This window comes from Pagrus major, chromosome 6, assembly GCF_040436345.1.
Source record: "Pagrus major chromosome 6, Pma_NU_1.0".
Classification (NCBI taxonomy): domain Eukaryota; kingdom Metazoa; phylum Chordata; class Actinopteri; order Spariformes; family Sparidae; genus Pagrus; species Pagrus major.
This window is the reverse complement of record NC_133220.1, coordinates 671167-695204: the sequence shown is the minus strand read 5'-3', so window position 1 is coordinate 695204 and position 24038 is coordinate 671167. Positions and strand designations below refer to the sequence as shown.

The 24038-nt window shown below is 44.6% G+C and overlaps 1 protein-coding gene across 1 annotated transcript in view; it reads left to right on the top strand.

Moving 5' to 3' along the window:
• The window catches only part of grm7 (glutamate metabotropic receptor 7), a 193381-nt gene that overhangs the window by 112380 nt on the left and 56963 nt on the right, over window positions 1–24038 (top strand). The window contains exons 3-4 of the mRNA XM_073467537.1: window positions 12423–12558; window positions 12843–12997. Of these exons, the coding sequence (XP_073323638.1) occupies window positions 12423–12558; window positions 12843–12997 (291 nt within the window). The remainder of the gene's footprint in view (window positions 1–12422; window positions 12559–12842; window positions 12998–24038) is intronic.

Sequence of the window (24038 nt, the reverse complement as noted above, 5' to 3'; positions counted from 1 at the left end):
TTGTTTGGAGGCACTTTGACCCACTTAGGCCAATCGCTGCCATTTTCTCTTCAGCTCGTAATTTATTTTCCAATTGCTCGAGCTCTCTTTTTTACTTTATCACCTGTTGTTTCATCGTCACGCCTCCTTTTCCCTCCTGTCACCAGAGCAGCTTTTTCAGAGTAATGTGTCGAGTTAAACTACGTTCAATAAAACTTTTTCTCCGATTCGTTCTCGTCTCAAAGACCGACATTAACTCCCTTTCCATGCTTATTTCAAGGTGGCAGAATGAAGGCCGGAGACAGACGAGTCAGGTAAAAGAGGAGAGTGACAGTCAACAAGCATCTTCACTGACGAGTAAATGACTGCATGTTCAGACCATCATTACCCACAATGCTCTGATTTCTGCTGCTGATTGGGAGATGGGACACCAGTGATGTTGATGGTAATCCCACTACATGATGTATGAAACTAAAGAGCGCTGTAAAGTTTGTTTTTTTATCACGTATTCATATCTTGTCTGAAATCTTTGAGATCCAACAGTTCCAGTAAAGGCACTTCACAGCTCTTCTTATTGGTATTTTAGTTTGTTATTTCCTGGAAAATGTGAAATATGTTGATGACTCATCGTGCACTCGGGTCTTTATTATTTTTGTGTCCAATAAACGCGTTCTTCGTTTGAATGACGCAGCTGTGGATGTTTAAAGAGACGGATGCCGTCAGTGTGTTTCTGTGGATCGACGTCACAGACGTCACCGTTGTAGCTTTCATCAATGGTTCGGGTGAAACTGGATCATATTTTGTGGTGACAGTATTTTCTCATGTCCTCCGGTTGTCCATTCAGCTTTATTTGTTGCTATAGTAACCGCTAGCCTCCCAGTGGACTCCTCCAGTCGGGTCCGTATGCAGACTCAGAGCGACGCACAGTTACAGTACGGTCCGTACCCGCGGCAGGTTCTCCACAGCTGCCTGTTCTGAAGGAAACATGCGGGCCTGGCTACGCTGAAGCAAGCAGCTTTACTCTGCTGTTTCATGGACACGTTTCAAGATAGCGAACATGGAAAATGATGTTCATGTCATCATAACGGCTAAAGACGTTTCTCTGATTATGACCTAAAGCAGATTTTACATTCAGATGTAACAAACCTAAAAGCCCTCCTGACTCTTCATCTGTGCAGCTCCTGCAGCACGATTCACTCAGATCAAAAGAATCAACGAGACGTAATTGATTTTTTTCACCCTCCTTTCATTCGTGTGACTGATTAAACAATGTGTCTGATAATTGTGTGAAATGAAACCTTAATGTTACGTTAGCAGCTGAAACACAACACGTTTGCAGCGGAGGGCGGTCGGTGCCCCTCGGTGGTGAACTGTACAGTACAAGCTTCAGCTTCACTGTCGAGCTTTCTGGCAGTTTGGTGTGTTGACATTCAGTAAATAGTCAGCAGACACTGAAGTGCAGCGTGCAGATACATTTGACCCGGAGTTGACCACGGCCATCGCCTGCGCTCCTCTAACAAGCTCGCTCAGCCTGTATGTGTGCTCCCTCGGCGTGAATACAAAACAGCGCTTTGATATTCTGCTGATGGCTCGGGTGTGAAATAGCTCTGATGATGAAAGCGTCTCTTTCTCTCTTTATGATTCATCCACACTCAAAGCAAACCATTTAGAACGTATTTGATCAAACACCGTAAAATATGCATGATGTTTCTACAGATTTAAAGCGTTTCTACGCGACATGGTTTCAGGGATAATGTCCATGTTCTTCACCAAAATCTGTCTTAATCCAATCAGCTTCCTCTAATACGATTCCAACATGACCTGAAACCAAAAGAGCATTTTTCTGCTTTTCACTTGAATAATAATCTAATTAAAATCATTTTTCCAACATTCAGTCTGTGCTGATCCTGATCTGGGTCAGTTTGTCAGAACTTGAAGCTCCTGCAAACATGTTTTTTTTATTTGAGGTATTTCTTCATCACGTTAAATATGCAACCCGAGCTCCAGAGGAAATGTTAGCTGAGTATGTTTCTGTAAAACCACAGATGAGGGTCAGGTTAGGTTTAGGCACAAACTCCACTTGGTTAGGGTCAGAAAACGTCACAGTTTGGATTAAAATACCTGTTTTGGTCGCCACGATCACGGATGGAGATGGTCCGACTCCCCTGAGAAATATCCATTTTTGTTCACCACAAAAACTGCTGGAAATGTGTTCCCAAAAAAACACACCTGCTTTTGACGCCGCAAAAACGGATGGAAATGTCTCCGGTGGTGTAACTCAAACTGCAGTCTGTTCAGCTGCCTCGTTGGCTGTAGTAACGTGTTAGCGTTCTCCTGAACAACTGAAGTAACTGAGGACTTTTCTTAAAGCATAAAAAAACAAGAAACGATTTTATCTACACTCAAACTCATGCAGACGGGCTGCACGCTAACACTGTTAGCTCAGCAGCTACAGTGAAGACTTCCTCTTAATAAAGGGTTAAATCTGGTCTCAGATCAGGTTGATCTCTGTGATCACAGCAGACGAGCTGTATGGAGACATCTGATGTTTAAATCATCTCCAGCTGCTTCAGCTGTTCAGCAGAACGCTGCAACTCTGTTTTACTGTGAAGCTCCAGAAATGTTCTGTGGACTACGAGACTTCACCTGACTTTATATCATCAGGAGGAGATGATGGCTGAGCCTGACTTTATATCATCAGGAGGAGATGATGGCTGAGCCTGACTTTATATCATCAGGAGGAGATGATGACTGAGCCTGACTTTATATCATCAGGAGGAGATGATGGCTGAGCCTGACTTTATATCATCAGGAGGAGATGATGACTGAGCCTGACTTTATATCATCAGGAGGAGATGATGGCTGAGCCTGACTTTATATCATCAGGAGGAGATGATGGCTGAGCCTGACTTTATATCATCAGGAGGAGATGATGGCTGAGCCTGACTTTATATCATCAGGAGGAGGTGATGACTGAGCCTGACTTTATATCATCAGGAGGAGATGATGGCTGAGCCTGACTTTATATCATCAGGAGGAGATGATGACTGAGCCTGACTTTATATCATCAGGAGGAGATGATGGCTGAGCCTGACTTTATATCATCAGGAGGAGGTGATGACTGAGCCTGACTTTATATCATCAGGAGGAGATGATGACTTCACCTGACTTTATATCATCAGGAGGAGATGATGGCTGAGCCTGACTTTATATCATCAGGAGGAGATGATGGCTGAGCCTGACTTTATATCATCAGGAGGAGATGATGGCTGAGCCTGACTTTATATCATCAGGAGGAGATGATGGCTGAGCCTGACTTTATATCATCAGGAGGAGATGATGGCTGAGCCTGACTTTATATCATCAGGAGGAGATGATGGCTGAGCCTGACTTTATATCATCAGGAGGAGATGATGGCTGAGCCTGACTTTATATCATCAGGAGGAGATGATGGCTGAGCCTGACTTTATATCATCAGGAGGAGATGATGACTGAGCCTGACTTTATATCATCATCAGGAGATGATGGCTGAGCCTGACTTTATATCATCAGGAGGAGATGATGACTGAGCCTGACTTTATATCATCAGCAGGAGATGATGGCTGAGCCTGACTTTATATCATCAGGAGGAGATGATGGCTGAGCCTGACTTTATATCATCAGGAGGAGATGATGGCTGAGCCTGACTTTATATCATCAGGAGGAGATGATGACTGAGCCTGACTTTATATCATCAGCAGGAGATGATGGCTGAGCCTGACTTTATATCATCAGGAGGAGATGATGGCTGAGCCTGACTTTATATCATCAGCAGGAGATGATGGCTGAGCCTGACTTTTTGATCTGTCCCTGTGAGGATTATAATTGAACTTCCCTCCATCATTGGCTAGAAATGCGACTCAGTCTATTTCTTACACGTGGAAGTTAACTCCTGGAGTCTCAGTGACAAACACAGATGACTCGTTAATGTTTCCAGTTCCAGGTAAATGTGATTGAAAGAAAGAATGGAGACCGTCAATCAAATCAAATCAGAAGGATAAAACAGTGTTTCTAAATTTAGCATCTCTGCCAAACCCCATCTGTGTCCATGTACATAGTTAACTTTCTTTTAGACTCTCTTCATCCTTTTTTTCCTCTTCCTGTCAAAGTAAGAGCTCCTGTATTTTCTCAGACTTTCTTCGTCCTCATTTATTTTGAAACAGCAGAAACTTTAGAGGTTCATTCTGTGAACACTGAAAGTACATCAGAGGGAAGGTTTGAAGTGCTTTCTGCCTGCAGAGTGAGAGGTTGTGTCGTAGATGATCTGTGGTGTGTGTGTGTGTGTGTGTGTGTGTGTGTGTGTGTGTGTGTGTGTGTGTGTGTGTGTGTTGGGTGGAGGCAGTTTCCCCTGAACAACAGACAGAGATGTGGAGAGTGACAGAAACACAGACTGACACTTCTTCTTCTCTTGTTTTTTTTATCTCCTTCACACTGAAACAATCTCACTTCCTCTTCGGCTCTGAAATGAAGATAAAAATGTAGCACTGAGGTCGGAGGATCAGTCCTTTGAAACGAGCTCCCTCAGGACCGGAGCAGCCAGAACAGTCAGATCCAGTTAGAAGAAGTCCACGATGGCATTTAGAGTTTCCTGCTCCACCTAAACTTTAAAGACTTAAATGGCCTCGCTCCGTCCTACCTGTGTGTTTGAAGTCTGAACTTTCTGCTTCAAAATCACTTCTTTTTTTTTCAGATGCGCAGTTTTGAAATTTCTTTTTGAAAGGTTATTACACATCTCGGGTCATTACTCTATTTCAACTTTAAAATGACTGTGGAAACTTTAATAAAACCATTTCCTTCCGTGTAAAGTGCTGTCGTTCCTAATACAGGAAGAAAAATACTCAGTTTCACAGAGAAGAAGCTGCTTCGGGAGCGAAGCTGCTTCGGGAGCGAAGCTGCTACGGGAGCGAAGCAGCTTCGGGAGTGAAGCTGCAGACAGTTTCAGACATGGAAACTTTTTTTTTTCGTACTCCTTAAAAAATTCTCTTCTCTGCAGTTTGCTGTCACAAACCTGTTCATGGTGTTTTCATCTGAAGTTAATAGTTTATCATTTAGTTACGTCCCAGAAGGCTTAGTGAACAGAATTACTCAAAGAAATACACCAAAAACAGCCTGATGACTTCTGCAACCCAATAAATGTTAGCTCAGTATGTTTCTGTACAACCACAGATGAGTTTGTTTGTTTGTTTGTTTGTTTGTTTGTTTGTTTAGGTCTCTCTGCATAACCAACTCTGTGTTTATGCTCTGGTTAGGTTTAGGCACCAAGACCACCTGGTTAGAGTTAGAAGACTTCATGGTTTAGATTAAGTTACCTGTTGGTTCAGCTGCAGGTGACTTACTGACTTCCTGTGAAAAGTTGCCGGTCTCCAGGTGTCCAGGTGTCCAGGTGTGTGACTCGACCTGTAGTTGGTTGGCTGGCGGCCTTGTTGGCTGTAATAATTATATAATTATATTCTGGCCACCGGACTGTTTGAAGAGCATTGATTTAAAAAAGTATTAATCAGTTGAGATGGTCATTAATGGTAGAAGAAGAATTGTTAAGTATAATTTACTAAATGTGAATATTAATATGGAATCTGACTCAGTGTGATTAAATGTTGTCAGTGTGACAAATCTAACATTCGGCTGTTGGACCGTGTATTTGTTGTATTATATGAATATATTTGTAAAGGGAGACGATTAATTAATTACATTAATTTTCACCATGAATCTTCCCCAGTTGGTTTCTGACATTATAATTATTTTAAAGTAGTTTAGTTTAAATATGCAAATGATGCTATCTTATTAAATATGCATGTATTTAACTAAATGTATTTCAGACATCTTCACTCCATTAGTCTAAAAGATTTGTTACAGAAGCAAAACTGTCCAAAATTAAAAAATGACAAAAATCTAACCCATAAATAAATTGATGAAGTAAATCCAGAGTGACTGTGATCACACTGGGAGGATTTAAATTCAGTTACAGTTGTGAACACTCCGACCAACAAGTCCAGAATCCATCGCTGCTGCACCAAAACACAGATTTCATCTCATATAATGTTTATTTATTAACTTATTCATCTTTAAAAACTGTGTCATGTTCATGTGCAGGTTTATGTCATTGTATTGGTGACAAATCCTCCATTAAAGGGTTAAATGCTCCTGGAGCAGACATGCCGCTGTAGCCCGTCGGGCCCTGTGTGGTGCTGTACAGCAGGAGACTTATGGGGTTGTGATAAGCTCCTCTGGATCCCGACACTGCGCTCGCCTCCAGCGGTCGTTCTGACCATTCAGCCCTGACAGCAGCCTGGCACCGCCTCGCGCTTCGACCTTGTAAGTTTTGACACTCGCCGCCATAACTCCAGAACTCAGTGGTCGGAGTGGAATGAGGCCATAACTCAGGCCACTGCTTGGCCCTGCTACACACACACACACACACACACACACACACAGGTGTGGACATAGTTTAAGTGAAGAATGATCACCTGGATCAATATTTAGTCATGGGTAATACAGATAAATTCTCTGGTTGGCTCTGAGCGGCGGTGTCGTTAGTGAAGGAGCAGCAGAGGAGGCAGTAAGTCGCAGGTCTTTATGAGCGCTGTCTGCTCAGGAATCCTCCACAGACGAAGGATTCAGCTGCTGCTCGGTGACAGACGTGCGTCTCAAGGTCGTTAACGACGGTTTCTTTGGACGCTTGCTGGAGACTTTACAGGACTGTGTGAGACCTTAAGAACCAGTTCAACTGGATTTCTTAAACCAGAAACCAGTCCGGGTGGAGGACTACAGGATTTCACTCTCTCCCCCGAGCAACTATAAAGTTAGTGTTGGTGGACGTGCACACACAAAAAAAAGGAAGTACAATGTGTAGTTTATACACCAGCGACAACAGGAGACAAACCACTGAAGGCATGTTGAGTAGAAAAGTCTGTAATGCTGCAGATGGTGGTTGTATGACTGATATCCCGCCCCTTCCCCCCAAAAGCCAATCGTCATTTTGAGGCAAAGTCACCCAAATTTTTAAGCGTTTGTTTATCGATACATGCAGTTTTTGCCAAGATGGCTGCTGAGTGGCAAGACCTTCCTCAGGACTTTGATACCACCAGCACTGCAGTGATACGCAGCTCAGTGAGAATCAGCAGATTCTCTTTAAAGTGTATTCAACATTTTAGCCTCGTCACAGATAAAACAGTGAAGTCAGCTGTATGTGAACCGCTGTGAGCCTCACGTCTCCACTGACCCAGGATCTGCAGCGAAGCTCCTGTACAGCTGCAGCTGATGGATGGATGGTTTACATCCAACATGTGATGGAGGAACACGACACAACACCACCGATCACTCTGATGGATCCATTATGCTCCAGAGGAGATATTACAGGCTGATCAATAGCTGTGTGTGTGTGTGTGTGTGTGTGTGAGAGAGAGAGAGAGAGAGAGAGAGAGAGAGAGAGAGAGATACAGCAATTCATCAACTAACATGTTGGACCTGCACCGCTGCACTGAGGCATGATGGGAGCTCTTCAAGAGGATTGAAACAAAAGCAGTTTTATTATGTGTCCTGTTGGTCTGTGTCCAGTTGTTGGTCTGTGTCCTGTTGGTCTGTGTCCTGTTGTTGGTCTGTGTCCTGTTGGTCTGTGTCCTGTTGTTGGTCTGTGTCCTGTTGGTCTGTGTCCTGTTGGTCTGTGTCCTGTTGTTGGTCTGTGTCCTGTTGGTCTGCGTCCAGTTGGTCTGTGTCCTGTTGGTCTGCGTCCTGTTGGTCTGTGTCCTGTTGGTCTGTGTCCAGTTGTTGGTCTGTGTCCTGTTGGTCTGTGTCCTGTTGGTCTGTGTCCAGTTGTTGGTCTGTGTCCTGTTGGTCTGTGTCCTGTTGGTCTGTGTCCAGTTGTTGGTCTGTGTCCTGTTGGTCTGTGTCCTGTTGGTCTGTGTCCAGTTGTTGGTCTGTGTCCTGTTGGTCTGTGTCCTGTTGGTCTGTGTCCAGTTGTTGGTCTGTGTCCTGTTGGTCTGTGTCCAGTTGTTGGTCTGTGTCCAGTTGTTGGTCTGTGTCCTGTTGGTCTGTGTCCAGTTGTTGGTCTGTGTCCTGTTGGTCTGTGTCCTGTTGGTCGGTATCCTGTTGGTCTGTGTCCAGTTGTTGGTCTGTGTCCTGTTGGTCTGTGTCCAGTTGGTCTGTGTCCAGTTGTTGGTCTGTGTCCAGTTGTTGGTCTGTGTCCAGTTGTTGGTCTGTGTCCTGTTGGTCGGTATCCTGTTGGTCTGTGTCCAGTTGTTGGTCTGTGTCCTGTTGGTCTGTGTCCAGTTGTTGGTCTGTGTCCTGTTGGTCTGTATCCTGGAGAAAAACATCAGATCCATTTTTCTTCCCTTCAAGCTTCAGCTGCGTCTCTTCTCACTAAGACTTTAATGCTAATGTGTATCTGCTGCATACGTAAATCCTTAAAAAGTGCATTAAAGTAAAGTAAACAGCCTCCTGCAGCAGTCTCACGGGACTAATCAAGCAGAGATTCAAAGTTTGCTTTTCTAAGTGCACCGATCTCTGATGTCATCTGAGATTCTGGTACTGAAACCTTCCTGTTCGCTCGTCTGACTTCAACCTCGTTCAGTCGACATGTGGAACGAGTCCAGCTGCTACGCTCAGCGTTTCTGCTGCTCCACCGTCTTCTGAGTCAGCTACAGCCAAACTGCTACTATATACACATATATACGTATGTATATATATGTGTATGTGTATATATATATATATATATACACACATGTGTATATATATATATATATATACACATATGTGTATATATGAAAAATTACAATATTTTATTGCTGAATTAATTTAAGGTGCTGTACCCTGATCACAGTACTTACCTGTAATTTTACGGTTGTACTCTCTTCTCACTGACAGTATAATCCTGTAAATTTAAAGGATGTATACGACATTAAAATACTGTGATTTTACAGCAACATATTCTTCTGTAGATTTAAAGAATACATACACGCTTTGCAATAATGAGATCTGGGTTACTGTGGTTCTGACCGCTGCGCGCCCAAAGACAAATGTTTTATTCATATGTTGAATAAAATGTGGGGCTTTCTGCTCGTACACACTTTTGATCCGGCACACTTCAGTTTCTCCATGAATCTGAGATGAGGAGTCATGTTGCTGTATGATGGAGGCTTTGTGGAGTCTGAAATATCTGAAGTGTCTTCGTCTTCGTCCTTCCTGAGACGAGTGATGAAGCGACATAATAACATGTCACTGTTGTTGAAACTGAATGACTGAATTTTAACATGAAATCTGATCAGAGGCGGATCTGAATGTTAAATCTTAATCATCAGGAATACATTAATGTCAGAGACGTAAAGAGTCAAGTTGAGGTGGAAGATGTACATTTACTCAAGTACTGATGTGAGGTACTTGTCCGTTACTTTAGTAATCTGCTACTTTATACAGAACTTCCACTCCACTACATTTTGGAGACAAAATAATCACTTTTTACTCCACTACATGCACTTTATTAAAAAGAAAGAAATACTGATTCCAATCAACTGAGAAATGCTGAATATCAGATCTAATAATCAGCTCTGATAATAAAAGTAAGTGACTAGAGGACTGAATATAACTCCAGCGTGAAGACACACTCTGTTGTGTCTCGTCAGACTCTGTCAACACGTCTGCAGCTCCTCACCCTCGGCTCATATATCAGCTGGTAATGATCAGAAGTATCCGCTGTCGCAAACATTTATTTGCCCCGAACAATCTGAATGCTCCTAAAGCTCGGGGACCAGGCGACACATCAGCCGCCACTGAAGAACCTGATTAAGGAGGGTTGTCTATCAGCTTAATGTTCGTCTCTCACTTCAGAGCAGCTTCACATGGGCTGTACGTTTCTGTCTAACCCTCACAGGTCAGCTCTGTCCACTCCTGCAGCACAGACACCAGCTTCAGTGTCTCGCCAGGTGATAAAACCTGAGGAACAGTGACGTCCTCCTGAGTGACGAGTGATGAGCGTCATCCATCTTTCAGTTTGATGATTGAACCGAAAAGGCAGCGATTGAATGTACTCAGTAATCCACGAAACCAAACTATCTATAAATACAAGTTATGTTTGTGGATTTATGCACGAACAGAAGGAATAAAGGATGGATTTTAAAAATTGTACTGAAAAGGTACTGAAATGTGATGGAAACAGTTTCAAAGTCTGCTCAGCTCCATACGACAGCTGTTCATCCATTGATCCATTGATCCACGTCTGATCTGATTTCCTCTCCTGTGTTTATGATCTGGTGGAAAAAAAAGTTTTGCAGGATAAACTTTTGAAGTTCTTTAATTTTTCCATTTGTGAATATTTTTTTCTTTTTCAGGAGAAAAAACACATTTTTTCACGTGTGAACTGAGAAAGAAAAAAAGATTTATCCAGTAGAATTTTATTTTCCAAGAGATTTTTTTTCATGCGTGGAGTGAAATAACATTTTATTTTCAAGAGGAAAACACATTTCTACACAAAACAAAAAGGTTTTTTTCACAGATGGAAACAAAATGAAAGTTCATCCTGATGATTCAGGTCATAAACACCAGAGAGACAATAGTTCAGACCAGACTTGAATCAACAGATAATAAAAGCCTCTCCGGGCTTCCGTAGCTTGACGTGTTGAGCAGCAGGAGATGAACGGTTTGTTTCCTGTCTCGTCTCTCAGCCGCTCCAACACACACTGACTACACGTGATGTGACCGCTGCAGTCCTCCAGTACTGACAGTTACACACATCAGTCACCACAGACAGAGTGCTGATCAATACATTCATGTGCTCAGGCTTCAGTTAGACGCCTCGCTGTATCGATGGCCTGTCACATCACCACCATCATCAGGACCGTCTACTGACGGGGCGGTGAAATATCTCCTGAACCGACCTCAGCTTTTATTAAACCATCAGCCGACCAGCTGTGAACTCCTGAACTCTGGAGATAACTTTGCTCCTCAGACGCTCTTTAAAATCTGATGTCTGAGCTCGATGTGGTGACGTCATGCAGACATGTGTGACAGCAGGCTGTGTGAAGCGATCAGGACGGAGATCTTGACGTGTGTTTGCTGTTAGTCAGTGACGCTGCTGTGTGACAACTGATCTGCCAAAGTGCTCTCTGTAACCAGCGTGATATCTGATCTGACTCCTGCTTCTAGAAGGATTTCAAACCTCTGACCTGTTGGCGTTGCCTTTGTCTCGCTTCAGTGTCAGCAGCTGCATCTTAAAGGCCAGATCCTTTGTACAGGCCTCACGCTGCTGCTCAGAAGATCCTGCGTGAGCCAAATGTCAGCGTGGACGTGGGCGTTGCAAAGTGTTGGAAGGCGGGCCAGAATTTTAAATTGGCACGAGCGCACTAACAAGTCTTCATGAAGTGATGAAGAGACTTAATGATGTTTGACAGCTGCCCCAAAGTGACATTTTCAAAAGGCAAGCAAAAGATTTGTTAGCCTCGTTAGCCTCGTTAGCCTCGTTAGCTGCGACGGTCAGCTGGTCTGTTCGGATCAAACATCTCTTCATCGTGTCGACGTGCTGCTTATAATGTGACTTAAACAGGATGCAGTCGAACTGATTCGTGGAGGAGATGGTTTGTGATTGGACTTTGTGTTGTTGCAGCAGCTGATGACTGACGAGCATTAAAGGGGAGATTATAATCTGTACTTCAACAGCGTTTGATGACTGTACTTTCAACAAGTAACCGGGTCAGCTGGATCTTGTGGACAGATTTCTGGACAAAGTGCTCAGAAAGTGAATCCTGTACATCCTGTGGAGCTGCTGTAACGTTAGCATGTTGACTTCTCACTGCGCCCGGGATTCAGTCGTGAATGTGTCGAACTAATCTCAGTTGTAATCTGTTGATTCTGGATCAGTAGAACAACGTGACTGTGCAGCTGGCTTATGATGCCGTTGGGGCTCGTTGAGCAAAGAAACAGAACTTTTCTGTGCAGTTGAGTGACATTTATTGAAAGGAGCAGTGCATCAGCCTGCAGCGCTCGCTCGCAGCCTTTTTCCTCACGCTTTCAAGACGACTGTGTGCAGAGAAGTCGGTAGTTTCATGAAATGTCAGGCAGCGGAGTGAAGAGCAGAGCTCCTCTTCCTCCGGTCAACTCCATCAAAGTCTGCAGCATTTTCCTTCTTCAGGTGAACCAACTTTCTCTGCTACCTGTGGACCTTTTGTACGAACTCTTGGAAGAAGCTTTTAAGGCTGTTTCTCAAAGCAGAATCTAATTTTAACAGGACAAACAGGAGTTCATGAAGCAGCCGTACGGTGTGTCGTGTGCTGTGTGTCGAGTACTGTGTGTTGAGTACTGTGTGTTGAGTACTGTGTGTTGAGTACTGTGTGTTGTGTACTGTGTGTTGTGTACTGTGTGTTGTGTACTGTGCGTTGTGTACTGTGTGTTGACGCTGGCCTCTGTTTGTGTGTCTGCAGGTGGAATCTGTATCGCTCAGTCTCTGAAGATCCCTCACGACCACAAAGTCTCTGACTTTGATAAAATCATCCGCCTGCTGTTGGACACTCGGTACGCCCGGGCCGTCATCCTGTTCGCCTCTGACGAGGACATCAGGTAAATAACACACTTTGATTAAAACATCATTAAGGCAGAACTTTATCTGAGGTCTGTTTGTCTCTTCAGTGTTATTTTAAGAACAGAGGACAAGAGACGTTTGGCAAGAACAGTTCTTCATCTTCTCTTTTACCTTGTTGGTGTTTTTTCTGTTTAATATACACCAAAAAATATCAGGTCAGAACTCAGGGTCAGCAGAGCAGTAGGTTTAGTGACCACCATCACACACCAACACATACAGTAACAGTACATGTGACTCAGTGCCGGTGCCTGTGTGACTCCAGGGGGATCCTGAACGCCAGTAAGCGAGCGGAGCAGGTCGGTCACTTCCTGTGGATCGGTTCAGACAGCTGGGGGGCCAAAAACAGTCCCATCAACCAGCTGGAGGACGCCGCCGTGGGAGCCGTCACCATCCTGCCGAAGAGAGCCACCATCAGCGGTACGTTCACCGCTCGTGTGTTTTGATGTGTTGTGTGTGAACGTCACGTGTCAGAATGCATCTGTTGGTTCTTCGGTTCTGTGGTCGGTTTCTTTCACACTCAAGTTCTTAAATCTCCGGCGCTGACGGGACACGTTCTGCTCTCTGCTGCTGAAAATCTCAATCACCACTGAGAACATTCACTCTTCACATTTCTTGGTTTCCTGTGACACTAAATTGCAGAGGAATCTTCTGATGATGATTATACGTCATCATCATCATCATCATCATCATCATCACCATCCTGCCAGAGAGGCACCATCAGCACCGCTGCAGAGCTCCGTCAGTCCTGCAGGGATTTTCTTTAACTTTCACTCACCACTCTCACACTCTCCTCAGACAGTCGCTGTGCACCGTCTGACCCGGTCTGAACACTTTCTGCTTTGGAGAACTTGCATTTTTATTTGGTAGAAGATAAGAATGAGAATGTATTTCTACTGATGTTTAAAGAAAGTTCAGCAGACTTCAGTAAGCTGTTTCAGAGAGGCGGTGCTGTTCACTCAGAGGCTTAAAGCATCTGCTACAGAGCCGGCTGTCCTACACATCCTCTGTTTTGGGAAATGATTCGTGTTCTCGCTGAGATTCACGTGTTCAGATTGATCTCACTCTGATGAGCAGCTGGTTGGTGTTGTTAGAGTGAAGAAGACGACGTGTTGAGTTTAAACTCTCAGTAATCTGTGAAGTCGCTGTTGAAGCAACACAGTAAAGAATCACAGCAGAACCAGACCGGACCACCGCGTTTCACTCTGTATCTTTAAATGTGACAGTTACAGCTGGTGACAACGGTAATAAACACGTTTTCTTCACAGTGCAAATCAACCACCAGCTGCCTACCAGGAGGTGACTGTCGTCATGGCAACATCACAGTGTTGCTGTCGGTACCGACGTGACGTGGTGTCAGTCCAAACGCTAAAGGGTTAATAAACATATTTCCCTAAAATGTCAAACTGTTCCTTTAATCAAACAACAGTATGAACGCGGAGGGTCAGCCACTGCCTGTTAATGTGTCACTGTGGTGATTTGTTATCGCGACCTCAGAGGCAGCGTAACTCGTGACCTGTCTGACTGATGTCGTCTGGCAGCAGGATTCCTCCAGCCTGAGTCAGAGTGTGTCAGCAGTGTGTCAGCAGAGACCGGACCGGCCGTGAGTCGGTCTGTGATTCAACCTCCGCGATGCAAAAGCTGATTTGGTTTTCATACAAATGAAACAGATGAGCTGTGTTGATCTGAGAGCTGCTGACAGGTAGACACAGCTGCTTTCCCTCTGTTTTCTGTCTTTAAAGACAAGTGAAGAGAGTTCATCGTACAGACGCACCAAACGCTGATCAGAGGAAACAGAACTTCAGTTTAGGCTGAACAGACTGGTTCTGACGGCCCGGTTCGTGCTAATGACAGCGTTCAGATGAGATGCTTCGGTATCACAGCACAGTTTAGTACCTACAGACAGCGTGATGTCGTATCAAACAAAGATGTTGACGAGGAGAGAAACGTGCGTTTGTTGTGCCGGTTCTGTTAAAATGAAGCTTTGGACTTCAAATAAAATATCATCCTTTGTTCTCTTCTTCTTGACGCACGACGCCGACAGTGAGCAGCTTAATGAGAGGCAGCTAAATCTGATTTTCAGCTCTGGAGTCAAAATCCTCGTGCACACTTGGAAAAGCCTCTTTAATCCGTCCGCCAATGTTTTGCCCTTTTTTTTCTCCTCTAAACATTTTTCACCGACGTGTGGTGAACTTTAAAGAAGTCGTGCCAGGAGCCAGATCGAGATGCAAACTTCAGGAGGAGCCGAGTGTGAGGGTGTCACCTTGGACGAGGCTTTAAGGGCTGCTGGTGGTGAACTAATCAACATTGTTCCCTTGGATGTGCTCTCTGACACCGTCTGTCCCTCGTTCTTTGACGAATGATTTATGGAAATGGACGTTTTCTGGGCATAAAGACGGTAGGAGAGGATACTGGGCCGTGACGGGCGGTCTGGGTAGCTCAGGGAATGAGGGCGACGGACCCATTCAATCAGAGCGTATGAGGTAGAAAATAGAGGTGAGAGCGGGAGGAGTTTAACATTATGATGAGAGTCGTAACCAGACGAACCTGCAGGGCCGTCATCCCCTCGCTCTGACGCGTCTGTGCAGGTTTTCTTCACTATAACATCACCTGCCCACACAGGATGTGTGTTAGTTTGATTAAACACAATCTCATCTGTCAGGAAGAACCGAGTCAGCACAAAACTGTGATAAAGAAAACCTGAAAACAAGATTTAGACACAACCAGAGCTGCTCGTCACCAGCATGTAACTAAAGACAGCCAGCATTCATTTCAATCTACTTACATCAGAGCTGCAGACAGCAGCTGGTTAGCTTAGCTTAGCATAAAGACTGGAAACAGGGGGAAACAGTTAGCCTGGCTCTGTCCAAAGGTCCAGTCCACCGACCAGCAGCTCTAAAGCTCATTGATCAATAAGTTCTGTCTCGCTTTCTTCAAAGCATGAAGTAAAAAAACACTGTTTCAGAGGTTTGTTTTGGCTAGCTGTTTCCCCCTGTTTCCAGTCTTTATGCTAAGCTAAGCTAAGCTACGGTGAAAGTTGAGACTTACTGCAGGTGCTGAACCAGGCGTCTGGTGTATGAGCGGTGTGTGAGCACATGAAGCAGGAACGTGCGCCGAGATCAAATGTACTCGTGACAGCTTCACTCATGTTTGTTTTTCAGTGAAACGTCACTCAGACGCATTTATGAACTTAATGTGTCCAACACATCATATATTTATATGAATCATAGTAGCAGTACTTGTTTTTACACTTATCTTCTCTCTTACTGGGTTTTTTGGAGTTTGACCTCTCAGGTGTCACTTCTTGAAGGAGGATAAAGCTCAAGAACAGTCTGGGTCAGCGGCAGGACGGCTGGTTGGATGGGTCATACAGTGGACTTCACCCCCAGAAACCCGGGTTCACATCCTGTTTGTGACCAGAAGAGTGATGTGTTGTTATGTTACAGGAGGAAGTTACCTACTTAAACAGTGCAACTCACGAGGCGTTAGTGACAGACTTACTACAGTTAACACTTAAAGTCACTACCGTTACGTTACAAAAGTCATCATGTCTGACTGGACGCTGTATGCCACTAAGAAAAGACAGAAAGAAGGAGAAGAGACGGACGAAGTCTTAACGACAGCATCACTGTGGTCACATGACTTCAGTCTGCAGACGTGTCTCCAGACTGAAGTGAGGAGCGAAGCCGCTGTGACTCTGTGATTGCAACAACTAATCAGACTGTAATTTGACTCGCTGCGTTTCCTCACAGACGTCAGGTAATTGCAGTACATGCATAATGAAGAAGACTTTGAAGAGAACCGGGAGGAGTTTCTCCTGAACTCTCTGCTGAGATATTGATTGAACAGCACACACACGCACACACACACACACACACACACACACACACTCACACACACTTCCTCCTGTAAAACACATCGTCTGCCTTTTTAATGACGCCATTAATCGACGTCTCTCTGCTGGCTCGTGTCTCTCGGCTCTTTAAGTGCCGTCTCCTCGTCTCCATCCTCTTCTGTCAGAGCTGCTCGGCTCTTTATTGGGAAACAAACAGCAACAGATCAGAACTGAGCGTCACACTGAAACTCTGCGTGACGATAAACTTTCAGCTGATGAACGACTCTTCTGTTGACGGTTTATCAGCGAGGAAATATGTTCAAAACCAGGAGAAACAAACAAAATCGACTTTTTAAACCATTTAGTTCTCTTGACTCGAGGCTCTGAGGACAGAGGACGTCGTCCACCGTACAGACTGTAAAGTCCACTGAGGGGATGTGATTGTGAGTTTGGGCTGTATAAATACAACTGATTTGATTTTCCTGTAAAACACTGACCTTAAAGTTTATACAACAAATAATGTTTAGAACAAATATTTTTACAGTCGCCGAGTTCTGAAACACAACAAGCAGAAAATAATATGTTGAAATAACTTTTATATTAAGTCGCTTATAGTTTGTTCTTTAGCTCTTATTGCCTGCTGGCTTAGAGATGAAAAGCTCAGTCAGTTAGTTTGGTCATTAATAAAGATGCTTTTCAAATGTCTGCTCACGTTAAAGTCCGGAAGTTCAAGCAATCGATGTTTGATATTGTGGCCAGTACTCGTGAGTTCGAGGCAGTTTCTACGGACATGCTAGCAGCTCTGTGAGGCTGAACTCACAGCTATAAATGCTAACACCAGCATGCTAACATGCTCACAGTGACAATGCTAACATGTGGATGTTTAGCAGGTAAAATGTTCACATCTTAGTTTAGCTTCTTCTTCTCTCCGTGTCTTTGAAGCGGGTCGGTTATATGGCTCGGCTTCAAAGTGTTTGGTAGAATTCGCAGGTAACATTGGTGATATTACTTGACGGGGATCGCGACGTGAACGCTTCTACCTTGATCCCCTAACCTTAGTGTAGCATGTTAGCATGAGAGGATCACCACAGTTATCACAGTTCATCCTGAGGGGGACGTGACCGTCACAGAGATGTTGAGATGTTGCTACAGTAGTAATATTTACCAGTTTGAACATCATCTGGAGTCAAAGAGCAGATTTCAGAGGACTTCCTGTTGGCTGCGGTCTGACCGCTGACCTTCAGACATACTGTTCCCGTCTCTGTCTCTTTTCTTCTCGGCGGTATGATGAAGTAAAATCACTTGAGACGAGGCAAAGTGTTGTGTTGTTGTGTTTCACACAGATGAGAGGACCTTGTGAGCTGAGGTCACTCCTGCAGCAGCGATGTTCAGCGAGCGTGAGCTGCTCCCAGAATAGCTCGTGACGTGTGCAGTTATCAGTGCCGAGCAGCGACCTGCTCTGTTAGCCCTCTCACCTGCAGAGCCACAGGCCAGCGCTACACCTCACCTGTGCCACCGCCACCACGGTGTGTGTGTGTGTGTGTGTGTGTGTGTGTCATCAACCCCCTGCTTCCACATGACCGCTGCTAACGGTGGCTAGCTTCATGAGGAGCCATCTGGAGCTCAGAGCTGCTGTTTGTTTCCACTCTGCCTGGTCGACTTCACACCCTGCAAACCAAACTCACATGTGTTGGTTTCAACTAGCGAAACATTACAGGCGCCGGGCTGCTGCTGACCGCTGAGCACTAACAGAGCAGCGATACAGAGTTTTTCTTCTGGCCAGCAGACTTGATGTGGAACACAAAACATATATATCATCTGTTTCTGTTCTGTTGAGGAAACATCTGTAGAAGCAGAGCAGGGTTTCCTCTCCAAGGTTCAGAGAATGAGACTGAAGAGATCGAAACTTCAGCAACACTTCTAGTTGACAGAACAACTTTATTATTGGACCACCGGGTTCTGTTGGTGGCCTTCATCAGAACCAAAATATCTGAAATAGTTCTCTAATGTAATAATATAATATTTTAACAGTGACTTTAACTGGTTATAAATCATTATTTATTTATTTAATTATTTGATTAGGACAATGCACATTAATCAACATATCAGCGAAAAGCATCAATGTAAATATGCCGGAGTTAGCACAGTTGCTAAATTTCATCCGTTGTCCTACATTTAATCCACACCTTCAAAAAAAAAAAAAAAATTCAAAATGTTATAATAGTAGCAGGACATATTGTGTGATTTTCTCCAGTATCAGTGTTTTATATAAAATGTGAGGAGGCCAGACTTCATGTAAGGTCGGGCTGTAATAAGTCAGTACCTCAGTGAGCTTCAGACATGATAACTCATGTTAACGTTGATAATAAACAAAGAAGAACAAGAACATTAGTTTATTTTATGATTCCTGATGTCTGCAGGACTTATTTTTATTCTTCTCTCTTACTGTGTTTTTGGATCTCGTTCTCCACTCACATCAGATGCAGCAGCCGGGTCAGTCTGACCGGTACTGACCCTCCAGTCAGGAGGCGGTCACAGCGTCACTGGTGATTCATCATCGTGATCACAAATAGATCACACAATAAACCACAGATTCAGGATTACATGTAACTCTGCCCCTGACCTTACTGACACAGTCATAACCACAGTTTACTTCATAACATGGACGTGAAGATGCACTGAGAGCTGGAAACAGGGACACAGGCGAAGAGAAGATTTCTGTAATATGAACAGTTTTGTTGTGTTGCTGTGATTTTTGATGTAAGACTCATCGTGTGTGAAACATCCGTGTGGCGATATTAAACAGTTTAATGGATCAACAGTGTTTTTAAAGAAGCTGTTTATTAAAGCCGGCTCACGTTTTATCTCCTCCCTGTTTTATTATTATTATTATCATTATTATTATTATTATTATTATTGTTATTATTATTGTTGTTATGTTGTTGTTGTTGTTGTTTTTATTCAGTTTTATTTTCTCCTAATTTAACGGTCTGATTTTATTCACCTCGTCAGATGGTGATGGGGGCGTGTCCCTCCGTCTGTCACTTCCTCTCTTTCACAACCAGTTCCTTTGTTCTGCCGACATTGATCCTCTCTGAAGGCCGTCTGTCATCGGGTCGGTCCCGATCAGGTCGTCAGTAAACTTGTAGATGCAGTTGGAGCTGTGGGTCGGGACGCGGTGGTGCTGAACAGAAGAGAGCCGAGTATGAAGCCCTGAGGGGCGCCGGTGTTCAGAGTCAGGGTGGAGGCGGGTCAGGAGTGCCAGATCTTTTGAGGAACAATGGTGTCGAAGTCTTAACGAACTGGTCTTTACTTTCTTTATCGTCTTCACTAAACACACATTATATCTCAGACAATCAACGGTCGACGGCAGTGTAAGTCCGTTTAGACCAACAGTTCCTGAAACTCATCTGCGAGCTGACGTGACGGATGTGAACATCATAATGAATGTGAGGAAGTCTTTGCTGTCGGCCCGTTCTGCTCACTGAAGTGTGCAGCGAGCGTCTCTTCAAACACTCCCAGAGGCAGAAGCTGTAATCATCGGTAAGCACCAGCATGCCCCGGTGCTCCTGTTGTGAGCATGAGTGTAGATGAGAGTGTGTGTGTGTGTGTGTGTGTGTGTGGTCAGTAGTGTGTGTGTTTTAAATAATCAAACTCTGTTCATGAAAGAAAAACACTGAGTTGAGGAGACAGTGTCGGGAGGAGGAGGAGGAGGAGGAGGAGGAGGAGGAGGCTGAGCTAACAGAGGATACTGTTGATGTAGGGAGATGATACTGTGTGTGTGTGTGTGTGTGTGTGTGTGTGTGTGTGTGTGTGTGCTGCTCCTCTCTGAGGAAAACATACAAAAAACACACAATCACAAACAGCACGACAACAGTGACACTGTTCCTAATGGATCATCAGAGGGTTTTCTTGCTGCCAGCCGCTGTGCAGGATGTCTGCAGACTGTGAGCCTCCTCTCAGCTCAGCCTGCAGGATATAATGTTAGCAGGTCATGTTTCAGCAAACCACAAATATGTCCAGAGTGACATCTGGACTTAAAGTGTCATATCGCATTCACATTATATGCTTTGTTAGCCACCTCTGGAGGGGAAGGTGATCGTGTTTTACAGCCAACAAGGCTGCAGAACGGCTGACCGGAGTTCAGCTCACACCACTGGATATTTTTAAGGACGCCTGGAGACGTTTCCAGCAGTTTTTGTGTCTTTAAAGACGTCTGCTTTTCATGGGAAGTTGGTCGTCATGTCTGAAACTAACCAGAGCATAAACACAGAGTTGTGACCAGAGAATGTAAAGCTGCAACATTAAGAAACATCCAGTTCCACCTCAGTGCACCTCGTTCTCCATCTCCAGTGTTCCTGGCGTGAACTGAAGAAGTGTCAGTATTAACCCACTGAAAGCACTGAGCATCAGGGCTAAAGGTGCAGTATGCAAACACCAGCCACCATTTAAATTCCTACTCCAAACGAATGAGGCGGCTGCTGCTGCTACTGCTAACTGTAGCCACTGTTAGGTAGTTAGCTTAGTTAGCCGTGCAGCTAGCAGTCCATACTTGGAGCTTGGAGTGGTATTGTGAGAAAGGATAGGCTGGGGCTAGGTGGTTAGCATGCCAACGTCAGTAGATGTCTCTTCAACACAAAGCTAAACGTCTCTGACGTCAGAGCTCTTATTTCTTCACATTCTGTCGATAATTTTAGTTTTGTTTTTTTTCATTCTTACGTAGTGCACCTTTAATTACATCACTTAACGTTGTTGACTGAACCGGTCTGAGGAGGGAGAGTCAAGTGTGACTCATCCAGCCGCCCGCAACTACAGCATCAACCTCAGAGGAGCAGAGTAACTGCAGCGTCGCTGTCCAGGTGAAAACCTTTGACCTCTGTAGCTGAAGTGATGTTCTGGTAGCAAACTGCTGAATAATAATATATTACAATCTGACAGCTGCTGTAGTTTGGTTTTACTACATATTTCTTCTGAACTTCCGACTTATTTTTAAGGGCACGGTCTCGTACACAAACATATTTCTTGGCGGCTTCTGCTGCATTTTATTTTTACCAGGTAAACACATCCAGGTGTATTTTTAGCAGAAACACAGACACTGCTCGGTTTGCTGAGGTTAGCAGTTCAGAATCAAAGCGTCCGTGCTGAGACGAGAGTTTTCTGCAAACATCTGAATGTTTTGTGTTTTTGTGGGATTCTACAAGTGGGTGTGTGTTTCTGTTGGCAGAGTGTTTGGTGCTGCAGGGTACCTGATTTATCTCTCAGGGAACGCGGTGCATGTGTTACAGGATACGCAGCACCTGTGAAGTGGTGGGGGAATATTCACAAAGGTGCACAAATTGAAGGTATCACAGCAGCTGCCACCGCGAGCCGCGCCGCTGCTGAAGTCGTTCCCGTTCACAAAGTGCTCGACAAATGCTCTACGAGGCTGCAGCAGCGTCACTAAAATGAAAATGTAACTCACTCGGGGGCATTTTACCCTCTTCTATCATTTTACTTTAACATAAACACAGTGGAAGACTTGAGTGAGCATCATGATCTGTCACACCTCTGAGAGTTGTTTCATCGCGGGGAGCTAATGAAAGATCTGCTGGAAACGTTTCCACCTCCGGCCGATTGAACGGAGAGAGTCGGAGGCAGAAGTGCTCCTCTGAGGGAAGCCTCTCCTTCAGGCTCAGCTAACAGCAGTTATGAGAAGGTGGCGAGCTGCCAGTCGGAGTTCGCTCTAAGCACACAGGAAAATATGTGCTTTGCAAACACATATCGCTCGTGTCATGTGTTCACTGCTGGATGTGCTGTTTGCTCGGGCGGTTAAAGGCTGCTGGTCCGAGTGACCCTCAACTGTTTCTGTAGCGCCGAGAGAGAAGTGAGAGAATCCAGACTCTTCTGTAAGTCAGGGTTTATTCACACCTCCTCTCACTCATCACTGTGGTCTCACAGGTGTGTCACCTGCAGTCTGTCTGAACCTGGTCATGTCACAACAGTGTCGCTGCCAACAAAACATCATAAACCAGAAAAAATCAAATATTAAAGTGTTGCATCCGAACCAGCTGCAAACAAACAAACAAGTCTAAGCTGTGTGACTGTGTGTGAGTGGACACGAACCAGAAACTGAGCAGGAAAATACAGTCAGAGCGACACAAACCTGAACTGGAACACTTTTCATGCAGTTGTCAGAACAGCAGAACTAACCTGGAGACACCTGACGAAGTCATTCAGTTACTTGATCTCTGTAATCAATTACTTATTAAACAATAAAGAAATAATGACATGACTTTAATTAACTGCAGTGCGCTACTTTACTCACCACTGTACTCTTCAGACCTGTGAAAGCAGCTTATTACGTCACATATCTCAGTTTGTCTCAGGTGGAGACCTCCAGTGGTCGTAGTCATTATTACAGCAGGAATAGAGAAAGTCGTGCAAAGTAATATAAATAAGTATTAAACTGAAACCTGAGCTCCTCCATGTTTGTAGTCCATTTGCTGCTTCGACTGCACTTCCTGTTCACACTGTAACAACAATCACCTGGAGACGATACACTGATATCAGATCAATATATAAATCAAAATAACATATTTGTATGTGTTTCTGCACGAGTGTGCACGTTACTGTATCAGTCTTGGGTTCATGTATTAACTGGGTGGAAACAGACTCATCTGTTGTGGGACTGATAGCAGGACGCCCCCTGCGGCGGCGGCGGCGGCGGCGGCGGCGGCGGCGGCAGGACTGCCTCTCAGAAAACGCTCACACTGACAGTCTGTGTTCCTCACGTGGGATCAAATGTTTCCTGTAAAGGAAAGTCTAAAAACTTCAGAGCAGCCATCGACCCAAACAGAAGCCACGAGGGCCCAAACTGGAGCCAAGCTCCGACTCTAATGACCAAAATTAAAAGTAACTGCCAGGAGCTGGAGAAACAGCCAGCGCTGCTGCCGGGGCCAGAGCCAGTAAACAAGAGGAAAACAGTCAATTACTGGCCCTTATTTAGCTGCGCCTTGAGTGGAGAAAACAATCGGGAAAAGTCGTTTAATGCCCTTATTTAAGATAAGACTAATCCTCAGTGTGAGAGGAAACAAGAGGGAAACAAAGGAGGGAAGGTCTCATCTGAAATAATGAAATCACACCACTTTATAAAACAGTCCAGCTGTTAACATGCAGTGATGTCACAGCTGTACTCTGTCTACCTGACGCTCACCTGTCAGGACTGACTGTGTGATTCATGAGGACGTTTTTTATTGTTTGCCTGACGTCTGCCGTTTGCCGAGACTTTAAGTACATTTTACTGACAGATGTGATAAAAGAAGCTCTGTGAAGACAATATACATGTGAATCATGTGTGTTAGCTCTAAACCGTTCTCAGGGTTATCAGACCGGAGGGTGGAGGGAGGTGAAGCAACAGAACAAGTGACGGTTGAATACAAGAGAAGAAAAGAGAGATGTGATGATGGAGGGAGACGGGAGGAAACACTTGGGTGTGAAGGAGGAGAAGAGGTGCTGAGCGTGATCAGTGTCAGAGGCTAAGCGTCTCCTCCTCCCGTCTCTTTGCCGTTTGTCAGATTAGTGTTCAGTCTCACACCGTCGCCACGAGAATCCGCTGTGACGGGCTGCCACAGAGCGTTCCTCTCCCTG